The sequence below is a fragment of the Culex pipiens genome, chromosome 1 (genome assembly GCF_016801865.2).
Source record: "Culex pipiens pallens isolate TS chromosome 1, TS_CPP_V2, whole genome shotgun sequence".
NCBI lineage: Eukaryota > Metazoa > Arthropoda > Insecta > Diptera > Culicidae > Culex > Culex pipiens.
The window spans coordinates 131,452,351-131,466,696 of record NC_068937.1 but is presented as its reverse complement, the minus strand read 5'-3'; the positions used below and the strand labels follow the sequence as shown (position 1 = coordinate 131,466,696).

General features: G+C 36.6%; 1 protein-coding gene across 1 annotated transcript in view; it reads right to left on the bottom strand.

Moving 5' to 3' along the window:
* Nucleotides 1-3,454: 3,454 nt before the first annotated feature.
* The window catches only part of LOC120417843 (probable serine/threonine-protein kinase roco5), a 184,977-nt gene continuing 174,085 nt past the window's right edge, over nucleotides 3,455-14,346 (bottom strand). The window contains exons 4-9 of the mRNA XM_039580063.2: nucleotides 14,040-14,238; nucleotides 9,796-9,881; nucleotides 9,587-9,716; nucleotides 9,398-9,523; nucleotides 8,358-9,338; nucleotides 3,455-4,996 (exon numbers count right to left, since the gene is read on the bottom strand). Coding sequence (XP_039435997.1) covers nucleotides 3,530-4,996; nucleotides 8,358-9,338; nucleotides 9,398-9,523; nucleotides 9,587-9,716; nucleotides 9,796-9,881; nucleotides 14,040-14,238 — 2,989 coding nt within the window. The 3' untranslated portion in view covers nucleotides 3,455-3,529. The remainder of the gene's footprint in view (nucleotides 4,997-8,357; nucleotides 9,339-9,397; nucleotides 9,524-9,586; nucleotides 9,717-9,795; nucleotides 9,882-14,039; nucleotides 14,239-14,346) is intronic.

The following is a 14,346-nucleotide window of genomic DNA, read 5'->3' as shown; positions in this document are numbered from 1 at the left end:
TGATCACCCCTAATTCTGGCTCGATGCCGCCATCATGCGACCGCGTGAATCGTTTGTTTGTCAACAAAGCTGCAGCTGGATGGTGAGACGAAGTGAGGGGGGAGAGGTTTTGACATATTTATGCCCGCATCCTATCCCGCCGCCTATTTCGTCGGTCGTTGAGCCGACGATCGTTTCCAACGACCGAGTCCAGTTAGGAACTGATCGTACAATATTTAAATAGCGAAAAATATGTAATAATCTTTTGGTAAAGTAACTTGCAATAAACCACTCAAAATAAGTGAGTTTTGGGTCAATGAATTCAAATTAAATCTTAAAACAAAGCTACAAAAGTTGAAAAAAATATTTTATAATTCGACCGAAAGAAATATTATAATTTCGGTTTTTTCTTTAAATAGAATGCGTTCTTCGATACAAGACCAGGTACAATTTGCCAGTGAAATGTAATATTCACTGTAACCTATTTTTACACCTGCAACCTTCGCCTTACCTTATCTAATCTACATGCCTTGAAGGAAATTTTCCCAAAAGCGATCAAAGCAATTGCGACATGTCGAAAAGTTTGGTTATGTTGCCCCTTTCAGAAGACAATAAATATTTTTGTATTTTGCAAGTAGTGACATAACCCCACTATTTCAAGTCCCTCCGCAAACGACAAACCATACAAATTTTCAGTCGAATCTCAAAGTATGTAGACTAGAAAAGGTAAGTCGGATTTTCCAGCTGTCAAAAAATAGTTGGCACAAAAACCAACATTTTCAGGAAAGTGAAAATTTGACCATTTTCCGGGAAAATTTCACCAGATTTTGTTCCTTGAGGATTGTTTAACATGCCAAACTGAACCAAAACACACTTTTAAAATAAAATATTTTGTTTGAAAATAAAATTCAACTAACAGCATGGTTCAATTTGGCATGCTTAATAATCCTACACTGAAATAAAAAAGGACATAATTTCTATATTCTAGGAGTTTTGCCACCTTTCCTTATTTAGTAATCGGGGTTTTCAAATTAATAAATAAGGAAAGGAAGCAAAACTTCTAGAATATTAAAATTTTGTACTTTTTTTTTATTTCAGTGTACAGACAAAAATCCGGTCAAATTTTCCGGAAAAAAGAATTTTGACGTCGAAAAAAAGTGCCAATGCAAACAATCAACAAGTGGTTGCCTAGATTGTCAAATTTAACTGTTTTTTTGTCAGTGACAGAATCATTTGACATGCGGATTTTTTTTTCGTGGCTATCAAAAGTACCGATTTTGGCAGATTTGGTTTAATAATTGATGCACTGCGATTATCTGAAATAATACTTTGTTCTTAGAAACTTGAAAAAAACATATTTTTGAGAGAAAAAATATTGAAAAAAATCTTTGTCTGCTGAATTGTATCAAAACTTAACAAAATTTGGCAGTTTTGATCAATGTGATAAAGACTTGGATAAAAACCTTTAAAAAGTGATCAGTATTGGTCGCTCTGCAAAGTGTGCCGAAAACGGGTATTTTCGCTTATTTTGAGTGCTAATCGTAATGATAAATCACTAAATATGCTGAAAATTAGACAAAAGTGTAATCATTTTATACATAAATTTTAAGTTAAAATTTTATCTGAAATTTAGATTGTTAGAAAAACGAAACACGTTCCACTTTTTTAAGGGGATAAGGGAAAATCTCCACGGTATCTCAAACAAAGTTTGGTTAGAAAAACCAAATCCCTCCCACTAAAAAATCACTCCTCACAAAATGGGGTTTTCTCTATTTGCCGTCGTCATTGTTCTATTGTTTAACTCACTCTCATTTTGTTCAGGAACGTAAAATACTGTTTTAAAGCTCTATTGTAAAGTTTGCTAGTGTTGTGTAGTGTATTAATGTGTGTGTGTGAGTATGTGTGCAATGTGAGAGAATCAAGTAAATTATGAGTTTATAGGTAGAAAAGATTGGCATTTTTTTGTTCATGTCCCAGAATGGATGCCGGGAAGGAAGAGGGGGTGAAAGGAAGACGATGTTTGTTTACTATGATTTCAGACGATTAAAAGGGTGATCGTTTTGGCAAATGTTTCTGTTGTTGGATGATGTTACTTTTTTCCGTTTGAGTCAAATTGGAACTTTTATACACTTTTTTATTGTTTTTTTTTTCTAAACTTTTAAATGGACGTCAAAAAGTTTCAAACGTATTTCTTCGCATTACTCTAATAATTGAGTGATACAATTACTCACCTTGTAATAATTATTTCTGATTTCTACTTTTAATTGTTGTGACTTTTTGCTTCTGCGCCTAATTTGTGTGTATAATTTTGCCTATGAAAACCAATCGCGTCGGCCTGCCCTAGAAATGTATATTTTTATCTACACACAAGTTTTTTGCGACAATTTCTCTACACGTCAATTCTTTCTTATTTTCATTTTCTCGTGAAAAAATATAAGGCCCTCGCAAGTTTTTTTATTTCTTTTCAAATTGTGATTTAGGGGTATTTAATTTGTGCTTACTGCTTTGCGTTGCGTAACAATTGTAACGTGTGAGTAACAAGATTGATGTTTTTTACAGTTTTTTTTTACTTTTTATATTGCTCTTCCGTTCGAGGACGCAATATTCCACTCTTTGAGAGAGTTTAAGTTCATTTAATTTGCTTGTTTTTGGCACCAAATTTTGGTGCGCACTTTCGCGACTTGAGCCAAATTGTTGGTGTTTTCAACACTTATGTTTGCTGTTTTCAGCAAATAAATTTGTTGATTTCGTGGAAGGTTGTGTCATGAAGGAAAAACTCAAGAATGACAGTTTACGCAGGGTAGGAAAGACGATTAATCAGTTTGTAGAATTTGTAGAAAATTGTGCACTTGTTTTAGATTAAGGTTTAAAGCAGCAGAATTTGAAATTTGTAGATAAAAGTAAGTTATCCTTGCATTTAATGATAAATTTCAATTCATTCTTGCATTTAATGATAAATTAAAAAATATTTTACATACATAACGAAATCCAGTCTGTAATTTTTGATTTTTTGCAATTATCCAAAATAGCAAAATAACAAAATCACAAAAAAAACTGTGGATTGAAAGAAATAATACGATTAAAAATGAACAAAAGCAAAGATTTAATAATAAAATAATATCAAAATAACAATAAATAAAAAAACTGAAAAATTAAAAAAAAATTGCCAAAAAGTTGACTTTTATCAAATAAAGTAGTCAAAACCACGTAATTTGTTTTTAGAATCACGAAATATTTCAAGTGAAGCGAAGTCATAGCATACAATGTTGAATGCAATATTCCTTCGTTGCATGCGAGTTGGGACTGCTTTTAAATGAATGATGAATCGCTATAGAAATATGGAATTGAACAAATTTCGAAAGATCGCTCAAAATCTCTTTCTTCAAACAAGTGCACGTAGATTTAAGATTTCAGAGGTCCAAGTTGGTAATCACAATCCGGATTAGTGTTGCTGAAGAGTTAGTTCCAGAATTCGTGTTTTAAATTCCGTCTTTAATTTTTATTTCTCAAAGGTTCTTAAAAAAAAAGCAAGTAGATTTTTCTCTAACAACTACGCGTTACCGTTACTAGTTCCCGTTGTCCCGCCACCGTTCGCTACTCCGTTACTACTCCCAACACTACTGCTACTGCTTCCCGAGCTGGTCATCACCGGCGATTGCTGCCCTCCTCCCCCAACTCCCTGCTGCTGGGACTGCTTCATCTTGTCAAACAGCTGCAGCTTGGAGCGCACATTCCCCTCGCAGATATTGTTGAGCCGGTGCTGCTGCTGCTGGTGGTACTGCTGGGCGATCCCGGCCGACGTTTGCCGCCGGTCCAGATCCAGACAGAACGCTTCGTACTCGCTGCGCTGGCGAATCTCCGCCGCCGTGTACTTGCAGTAGCTGTTCGAGGGTCGTCGGCTTGCCGCCGGGTTGTCCTGACCGGCGTTGCGGTGGTGCTGGTGGGACAGCTGGTAGTGGTGGCCGGACGTTGACGACGAGGTGGACGAGGCGGACGAGTGGACGCCGAACGCCGAATCAGGTACGGTAAAGGGCTTGAAGGTTTGACCCTTGCGCTCAAAGTACTCGACGATCTTGGCGATCTGGGCCGAGCGCGTGTTGGGGATTGTGGTGAAGGACCGGTCGTCCCACAGGAGCGAGTCGGAACCCGCGAGTGAGCTGATGTCGTCCGAGCTGTCGGTGAAGATCGACGACGAGCGGTTCTTGCAGTAGAGCAGCTGGTTCGCAAACTGGTTCTTCTGGATCATGCTGTGAATCTCCGAGTCCAGCGCCAACCGGTTGATCAGTCCCATGTCGATCGACCTCGCGTCAATGTCCACGTTGCTCAGCATCGCGTGGTGCCGATAGTTGAACTTTTTCCGTATCGAATCCGACAGCTCCAGGTCGTCCATGCTGCGCAGCGAACTCACGTTCGTCGACGACGCCTCGTCAAACAGCAAAATGCTCGAACTATCGTTCAACGTCTGATTCGACGACAGCTCCAAGTCCTCCAACTTCCCCGCAACTCCCCCTCCAACACCCTGATAAACGCACCGACAAACCGACAACCGATCCGCCGACTCAAAGTTGACCTTCTCCCCACACGGACACGGCGGCGACCGGTACGTCGTCGTCGTACTAAAGTCCTCGTTCAAGCACGAAAAGAACCCACTCTCCGTCGAACCCCGCCTCGTCAATATCCGCGGCGTCTCCAGCATCCCCTCGCCCAGCACACTCGACGAACTCTTCTTAATCCCACAAGCCTCACCCTCCTCCGTCCCGCTGTCCGTATTCCCCCCGTTCGCATCCGGCTGCTGCTGGGTGGTGGCCGTTTCGATCGCACCGCTCTTGTACAGCGGGTGGCTGGTGAGTTCGGTAAAGTTGGCGCGGTACTTTTTCACCCCCGACGCACCGCCCAGGGAGACCTTCCGCGTGAAGCTGTAGGCCGGTATCGTGGCGGTGCTGTAGTCTTCCGCGGGGCTGGAGCCGGTTCCGGACCCGTTGTTGGTGCCGTTTTCTTCCGAGAGTTTGGATTTGCTCTGTAGGGATGATAAACAATTTTTATTTATTTATTTAGATTTCTCATATTTTTTTAACAAATCTATGTTTCCTTTGTATTTTTTTATTTAAACGAAACTATGTACATTTTGCTTCCCTAGTTTTTCCATAGAAGTCTCCATAACATAGTCAGTGCATAAAAAAAATGAATTTGAGTCAAAAAAGTGTTTAAAAATGCATTTTACATCTGTTGAGTTATTTTGCATTCATTAGTTTTAAAAATATCTAATTATCGACGAAAAATTTTTTTTTCGCGAGAAAAAAGTTTAACCGAAATTTCATAAAAATATAAAATATTTTTAAACGAGCCCACACGTGCTAAATATGATTATCAATACAAAATAATTCATTTGTTTCTTTTATCTTTAAAATTTTGGTAAAAAATGCCTTCTGATTTTTTTGACAAATTTTGAATGGGGTGACACTTTTTAAAATATTTGCAACGGCATAGTTAGGCCATAAATTTTGAAAAATATTTGCAACGGCCTTAAAAAAAATAATGAAGGAAAGACAATTCTGCAAAAAATGTTTTCTGAAAGCTAACAAAATTAACTACAACTTTTTCTTTTAAGACTTTGTTGGTCGGACTGCTGATTGTAAAACAGCTTAATTTGCTCCAAATTTGAAATTTTGTGAATTTAGTGTTTCTCCAAATAAGGCTTCATTTTTTCATTGACGGTTTCTCGGAAATTATTGTTTCGATTTTTAGTGCTTAAAAATAAAGCAATGATAAAAAGAATGAAACATTTTTAAACACTTTCAAATTTAAGGCTTGTTACTGATATCAAGAAATTATTTTTAATGACTAGATCAGAACAAAAAAACAGTTTAATTTTTTTTAACATCAAAATTCGATTCCAATAGTTTATGAGATGTCATAAATTTGAAAAAATTAGGGCGTATTAAGCAGGTATAAGACTACGGCAAACTCACACTTTTCCGTGTTTGACAGTTTGCCAAACTCGCAAACAAGGCAAACAAAAAAAGCAGACAAACTGTCAAAAAGTGCGAGTTTGTTTGATTGTTTGCCGTAGTCTGACACCCCCTTTAGGCGACACTGAGAAAACATTATATGACAAAAAAAGAGGATTTATCATCCCGAGCAGACGGAAATAACTTGGGAATAACATTTTTTTATAATTGGAAATACTAGGCCAATCAAATTTTATGTTATTTATAACAAGTTTTTTTATTCTTCGTTATGAATTTTTTGTTATTGTAATAACAGACTGATAACATTTTTAGTTATTCTTCGAACAAATCTATGTTTTTATTTTTGTTATTTTAACAACTAATCCGATATTTCGAATAACAGTTGAAGGTATTCTTCCATAACAAAAAATGTTATTTCCAAGATGTTTTGGCTTTCAACCAATATCAGACCGGAAACAAATTGTGTTATGATAACATAAACTGTTATTAAACTCTTATGCAAAAAATGATTTTTCAAGAAGATTTCATAACACTTTTTGTTATTTTAACAATATTTGTTATTGAAATGGCATGAATTTCGTTATTATAGCAACCAGAAGTCTGATCAACTATGGCTGAAGAAAAATTGTAGGAAATTTAGGACATAGTTTTTCAGGTGTGCTGTTGCTACACAAAATATTTTAAAATTGCAAAAAAGTACTTTTTTCCGAAAATATAATCCTATAAACGCTGAAACTTGCAACAGTGCTATTTATCGGAGAATAATGAAGTTATGTTTGATTGCAAATTAGGTTTTGAATCTTGAAATGAATTTTTCAAATTTGGCATGGGCATTGATTGATATTTCCCAAAAAATATTTTTTTTTTGAAAAATCGTTTTTATTTTGGTGTCTAATTTTGCACCCAAGCACAAAAAAGGCTGATTTAAGAGATATAAGATTTTCGAATTTTCAAATGCCCGTCTGGCTTCTTCTGGTAATGTGCATAAAAATCAAAAAATACTATCAAAAGTCAATTTGCAAAATAGTAGAAAATTACACAACTTTAAAAATAACTATTTTCATTGAAATTATTTAATCAATAATCTGGTTTGTTCTTAGATTTCAAATCAGGGTGACCACTCAAGTCGAGAAATCGGACAAGTCGGGGAAAAGTCGAGAATTCACCAAAATCCACAAAAAAAAAAAAACGGAAGGCCGGAAATTTGTTTATTTTTGACAAAAAGTCGGGAATCCTAAGAACAGTCGTAAGAAAAATAAGTTTTTTTTTCTCAAATAATTTAGTTAGTAATCTATTGTACATTTTGTACATCAATTGCATTTAATTCGTTTTGAGCACTCATTTCAAATTTCAAGGTTTTTTTCACTATTTTGATGTTTTTGAGAATAAATAAATACTGATGTAGACAAAATGAAAATGATAACATTTGTTTGACACAGATTGGCCAAGAAAAAATTGATTTAAAGTCAAAAAAATATATTCGTAAAAAAATTATACTTTCATTGTAAAAACTTGTTGCATCAAATAACATTTTCTAATGTTTATTTATGAATGTTGATAAATCCTTTCGTTATATTTTGTTTAATTGGGATCACAATGTGAAGAAAAAACCAAAAACTTTGGGATTTTTTCAAATATTTTTTTTTCGATTCCATCTTCTTTTTTCTATTCCAGTTTAAACCGAGTAATAAAACCCATATGTTTGTCAATTTTAAAAATAAATCTTGAAATTTTATATATTTAACATTGATAGACCGAACTCATGAGTACTGTCATTTTGAACAATTTTTTTTCATAAATTTGTTGTTATGTTTAAATTTTTACTAAACCTTTCAATAACTTGATTTTATTAGGATTTAGAAATTTTGTTCGATGGTTCATATTGACACATTTTATAAACGGATTTTAATTTTCAGTCATTCTTTGGAAAAGAAATTCATATTATTTGAGATTCTGGGAAGGTCGGGAATTCAAAACTCTGATTTGAGTGGCCATCCTGCTGATTTTTAAAGTGAAACCATTTTTTTCCTATTAACTAACCTATATTTTTTATGAGAATGTTCAAGCAAGTTTGGAACACGTTTCAAAGATCGAATTTTATCATGAATTAAAAAAAATATATATTAATGAAGTTTACAGCTCAATATTTTAAAAGTCAATGACAATGCTGATTTTTTGTCATGCTCTGAAAGAATTTGGCTCTCCGAAGCTGTTCCATTCGACAGAATAAAATTATTATTCATCCCGGCATAAAAAATTACGCTAAAACTGCGCCTTCATGGTTTAATTTTTGAAAGGGAGGTTCAATGAAGGCACTAAGATAATTTTTTTTCAGGAATTGAACTTAAATCAAATTCTGTCTTTTGAAACAGCTTGTTATTTAAAAAAAAGTAAAATTCCACCACTTACCCTAAACCTCCGCACAGTTCCAGCCTGATCCTGCTGCCTCGCTCCACCTCCCCCGCAATCCTCGTCCTCGTCGTCACAGTACTCTTTCCGGGGCGACGTCGGCGAACTGGGCAAACTCTTCGGCTGCCCGTCCGTGCTGCTTCCGCTGCCACTGCTCAGCCCGTCCCGATTTTTCGCGTTCCGGCTTTGTACTATGTTCCACTCGCGCAGCAACGGCGCCGATATCTCGAAGCAGGAGCTGAACAAATCGCCCGAACTGTACGTCGTGACGGCCGGGTTCGGGCCGAGAATCTTCTTGACGCCCTTGAGCTGGGACAGCGCCGTGAAGGGGTTCGCCTTGGGGGCGGGCGCGTCCGGGTCCGTCTTGGCCCGCGGCTTGTACTGCGAGTCCTTGAGCAGCATCGTTTCGGCGACCTTGCGCAGCGTCTGGTTCGAGTAGGTTGGCGACTCCGGGATGACCGATTCGGCCAGTTTGCTCGTGACCAGCGGACGTTGGTACATGTGGTAGCGGGCCTTGTCGCTGGGCGTCGTGTGGGGCGGGAAGACGATAACGTTCTCGGAGAGCGATCGCCGGTGGTGCAGCGGGTTGTCTCCGTCGCGGTCGGCGTTGAGGCTGTTCTCTCGGCTGAGAACCTCCTTGGAGGGCGTTGGTGCCGTCGTCGTCGTCGCCGTCGCAGGTTGCTCCATGTTGGCCACGTCGATCGAGTTCCGCTTCTTGCCGTTGGTGACACAACCGTTTGAACTATTACTACTGCTAACGCTAACGCTAATGCTGCTAATGCTATTGCTATGTACAGAGGATGGAGGCGGCGCGGAACCGGTCACGGGTTGGGGCGAGGAAAGGACGGTGCTGCTGCTGCTGTTGCTGTTGTTAGTACCATTGCTTATACTATGCCGACTGTAACTGTCCTCGCACACATCCGACAGCAGGGTGCACTTCTTGATGCACTCGGTAAACGTGGGGCGACTCTTTGGATCATACTAAAAGTAGAATTTCGCGTTATTGAACTACTCAAAAGAAGTTACTGAAATCAACTTACGGTACAACAATAAAAAGCCAGTCTTAGAAACGCCGGTGGCGTGTCGTTCGGGCAGAGATCGGCGAACGCGATGTAGTCCAGCCCAAACGAATCAGTCCTTGGCATAAAGTCGGGATCAGCCTCAATCTGAAAAGAGGAAGCGAATGATTGAGTTGACTTCAACCCGAACAGAAGGGGTTTTGTACCGACCCGCGCAATCAGTTCGCAGAGGATGATCCCGTAGGAAAACACGTCACTGGTCTGGTCGTACCATTGGCCCTTGAGGCACTCGGGGCTCATCCAGTAGGGCGAGCCTACCGTGTCCAGTCTTGGTTTACCACTGAAAAAAGTTGAAGAAAAAGATACTCCATGAAAGTACTCTACCGAGATAGAGGGATAAAAATGATATAAATCGATACCATTTCCGCGGGATATTGGCTGCCAGTCCAAAATCTCCGACCACCGCATCGAACATTCCCTCGCCTATCCGCTTCACTAGCACGTTCTGGAAAAATAGAGGAAAAGAGAGTGAATAGCATTAGAATGTTGTTTTTTGATAATTCTTTATTTATTAGTGTATTTTTTTCTTCTTTATTTCAAAAATGTCTTTTTTTGTAGATATTTGCTAATTTGAACATCTATTATAAACAATTCAGAATACCGTAAACCGGGGTGACTTTGATAGGTTTGAAAATTGTCCGCAAAATGAAGAGTACAAACTAAATACGTAAGGAATGGTCTGGCATCATACTGACCGTGTTAGAGAAGTGTTCAAACACGCAGAAAAATAACGCATATTTGAATCAACAAAACGTTTTGTTGACTTGAAAATCAAAATTTTTGTTGAATCAACGCTAAACGTCAAAGCATTTTTTTCAAAACAACAAAAGATTTTTGTGGAATTGAGAATATCAAGGTTTGTTTCAACGCAAAATCGGCGACTTTCTAATCTATACAAATTTTGAATTTTGGGACATCCGATATTACAACACATAAAGTTAAGGAAAAAATGTCATTAATTTACTAATATTTTTAATTATGACCAAAAAAGCTATTTTGTGTCATTGGTTCACCCATACAAGTCTTCATACAATTTTGGCTGCTGTCCATACAAAAATGGTACGTAAATATTCAAACAGCTGTAACTTTTGAGTGAATTTTCTGATCAATTTGGTGTCTTCGGCAAAGTTGTTGGTATTGTTGAGGACTTTTGAGAAAAAAGTAGGTACACGGAAAAACAAATTTGCAGATTTTTTTATCAACTTTTTTTTCACTAAAACTCAATTTCCCAAAAAACATATTTTTTGATTTTCGAGATTTTTTGATATGTTTTAGGGGACCAAAATCCGCAACTTTTGAGCCATAGAGAAACATGGTCAAAAAATCTGCCGCCGAGTTATGATTTTTTGAAAAAATAGTGATTTTTGGAAAAAATCGAAGTTTCATGCAAAAACAAGTTTGACATTATTTTTTAATGCAAAATTGAATTTGCAATCGAAAAGTACTTTACAGATTTTTTGATAAAGGGTTCCGTTTTCAAGATATAGCCACCGAAAGTTTGATTTTTGCGAAATATTTGCAGTTTTTCACTTTTTAAAAATAGTGACCATGAGTGACCATTTCTAAAAATATTTTTTTTTGAAAAGTTCAGAAAATTTGCTATAAAATTGTCTAAGAGACATTGAAGATTGGACCTCGGGTTGCTGAGATAGAGCCGCTTTAAGAAAAAGAAACACGAAAATTGAAGTTTTCTTAATCTCACCAAAACAACCCACCATTTTCTAATGACCATATCTCAGCAACTAATGGTCCGATTTTCAATGTTAATACATGAAAAATTCGTAAAATTTTGCAATCTTTTCGAAAAAAATATTTTTTTAAATGGGCGTAATATTCAATGTTTGGCCCATTGAGCAAGTGTGACATTGCGTGTTGTAAGCAGACATGCATTTGAACGAACTGTACTTGCACTTCCCGTTCTTATATGCACATCTAGGAGGCACAGAACATGGTGTTTTTACCACCTTACGAGAACGCGTGCCGAACTCTTAGCGGCCCTTTGAAAAATTGTACACGTTTTTTTTAAATTTTCTACTATTCTTCACATATATTTTGAGCTAGGCCAGTTCTTTTCACGAACTGGTGTAGCGCTGAAGCTCAATCTGAGATCTTCAACAAACAATAAAATATTGAATTAAAACTCACCAACAACAATGAAATGGATAGATTTGCTAGTAAAGCGCACGATTGGTTGTTTCCTTATATGGAAACCCCACAGCACAGGTTCAAAAAGCCAAAGACTATACAAAAAAAGGGTTTCCGTTAAAAATGTTCCTCAAACATCCGAATTTCTTAACTTAGCTCACTTGGCAGCTATTCCGGATATTTTACATTTGTTCCACACACGGATAACTGATGAATTTTTCACTGTACCGTTTAGTTAAGCCTCATTTTCCACATTTTTGAAATCAAAAAAACAAAACAAAATTGAAACCAGAAATAAAATTGACATTTGCACGTACAGCCAAAGTTCTGACACAGTGCCCGTGCGCGTACCTACTTTGATTAAAAACACGGTGTTTTTAAGTCTTAGAAGAACAAAAGCAGCACCCATGCCGTGCCGATGCACCTCTGGTTGTAAGTAGGGGAAAGTGGGGCAAGTGTAACAAGCTAAGAAAATGCTCGTTATAACCCATTAAAAACGTTAAAAAATCTGTAGGATTTTTTAGAATCATCTTATTCCAGGTCTTAACTGAGACTTTGATAGAAAAAGTTTTTAAAAAATTCTGTTTTTTAATGTTAAAAAATGATTTTAAAAATTTTAATTTTTCGTACGTCTTACTCAACTAGTGGGGCAAGACGAACAACCCGTTGGGGCAAGAGGAACAATGCATGTAAAAACATGCTAACTTACTAACAATTGAACTATTATCACTTAGATACATAAGATTAGGATGTATTTGAAACGTTTCTTTCATTTTAGATTAAAAAATGATATTTTACTAAAAAATTGACCGTGTTTACGAAAAAAAAATATTACTTAGATGATAAATAGTAAATTTTCATGATATTATTATATCGTGTATGGACATTTTTTTAAACAATTGTTTATCAGTTTTTAAGAACTTTTATGTATTTTTTTCACAATAAAATATGTTGCTGCAGCAATTCGTATTTTTTTCCATACTAAAAATCCATATGGTACACTTGCCCCACCTAAACAAGATTTTTTAAAAGCTCTCTACAAAAATAACCAAAACATAAATCATACTTTATAAAACGTGCAAGTCATTGGTAGGGACACTACTCATCTAGGAAAAAAAGCATTTTGATAAAATGAGCCTTTAAACGAACCCTAAGCCTTATTTTGTACTTTCCAAATATTATAAGGAAACAAAGGTTTTGAAAAAAACTTCATTCAATCTTATGCCCCGAGGCGTTTACGTCGTTTTGGTGGTTATGTGGTAGTAGAATCAGCTAATTGCATTGCTAGCAACAATTCCTCATACTGGAAATAATCAAAATTGTACAAATTACGGCCTTACGAGCGATTGTTCCTCTTGCCCCACCTTCCCCTATAGGAAAAACGTGACAAAGGGGGTGAGGGGGGGGGGGGGGTAAATTTTGGCTGATTTTAGGGTGATGTACTTTATGGATGAAGCCTTACCATATGTTTTCACTGTGTAATTGATAAATGTATAAGGCTGGTACAAATTTTATTTAAAGTTTTTGTCACCCTGCCACCCCCCCCCCCCTTCACTGCAATCAGATGAAATTAATTTAAAATGCATTCCCCTGCGTTTAAAATCATTTTTAGCATGTTTGGGTTGATTTAAACATCTTTTGAATTTTTGAAAATTTTCGATGTTTAGTATCGCAAAAAGTTTTTTTTGCTAGTTTTCTTTTGTTTTCGTCAAATCTTACTTTTTTGAAAACTAATGATTGCAAAACAACTTAACTAGTATAAAATGCATTTTAAAAAACTTTTTGCATTCAAATGTTGAGACAATGGCTTGTTATTTTAATTCCTATATTTTTTTTGCCCCCTTCCGAAAACAAAAACTTTGAAAAATATTTGCATCGGCCTAATGTAAATATTAAGTTTTAGATTTATGCAACTATGTACAAATTGCGTTTCAGCATTTTCCCAATGAAATAAATTTTCATTGCTTTTTTTTGCTATTTTTTTTGTGAAATGAAAAAGGGCATAATTAAAAGGATTGAAAAAAATGTGCATAAAGTAAACTAGATTGTATTTAGGCCGTTGCAAATATTTTTCAAAGATTCCATATGAGTTTATTTTCCATAAGTAATTCCAAAATTAAGTAAACATGTCTTGATAAATTTACTAGAATTTAATCTTAATAGTTTTTTCAGACATTTTTGGATTTGGACAACAATAACTTAGAATAAAGTATAAGTAGGTAAATTGGAAATTTAAATCTCCGCTTCTTGTAGATTTAAAATGCCGTTTTATTGATAAACTAATACGTTGCAATAAATTCTTAAAAATTATATGTATTTATTTTTTTTAAATTTTTTTTGCATTTTTACAGGTAAAAATCTTGAAATCTTAAAGGTTGTTTGTTTTGTTCAATGCATACCAACTTTTTTTTTCAAATTTAATAAGGATATTCTTAGCAAAAAGGCAACTTCCACTCACCTTGCTCGTCAGGTCCCGGTGGAAGATGCCAACGTCGTGCACGTACTGCATCCCCCTCGCGATCCCAAGCGCGATGCGCACCTTGAGCAGCGGCGTCAGGTACTCGGTCCCGTTCGCGATCAGCTGCTCCAGCGAGCCGTCCTCGATGTACTCGGTGAGGGCGTGCAGCTGACCCTCCTGCACGCAGACGCCCATGAATCTGAAGAGAGGGTAAAGGAAAAGAGGAATAAGAATTAATTAATGGACGATTTCTTGGTACATCTCTGAAAACATTGAGAAATGCCTTTTCAAGGTTAGAAAAAGAAAA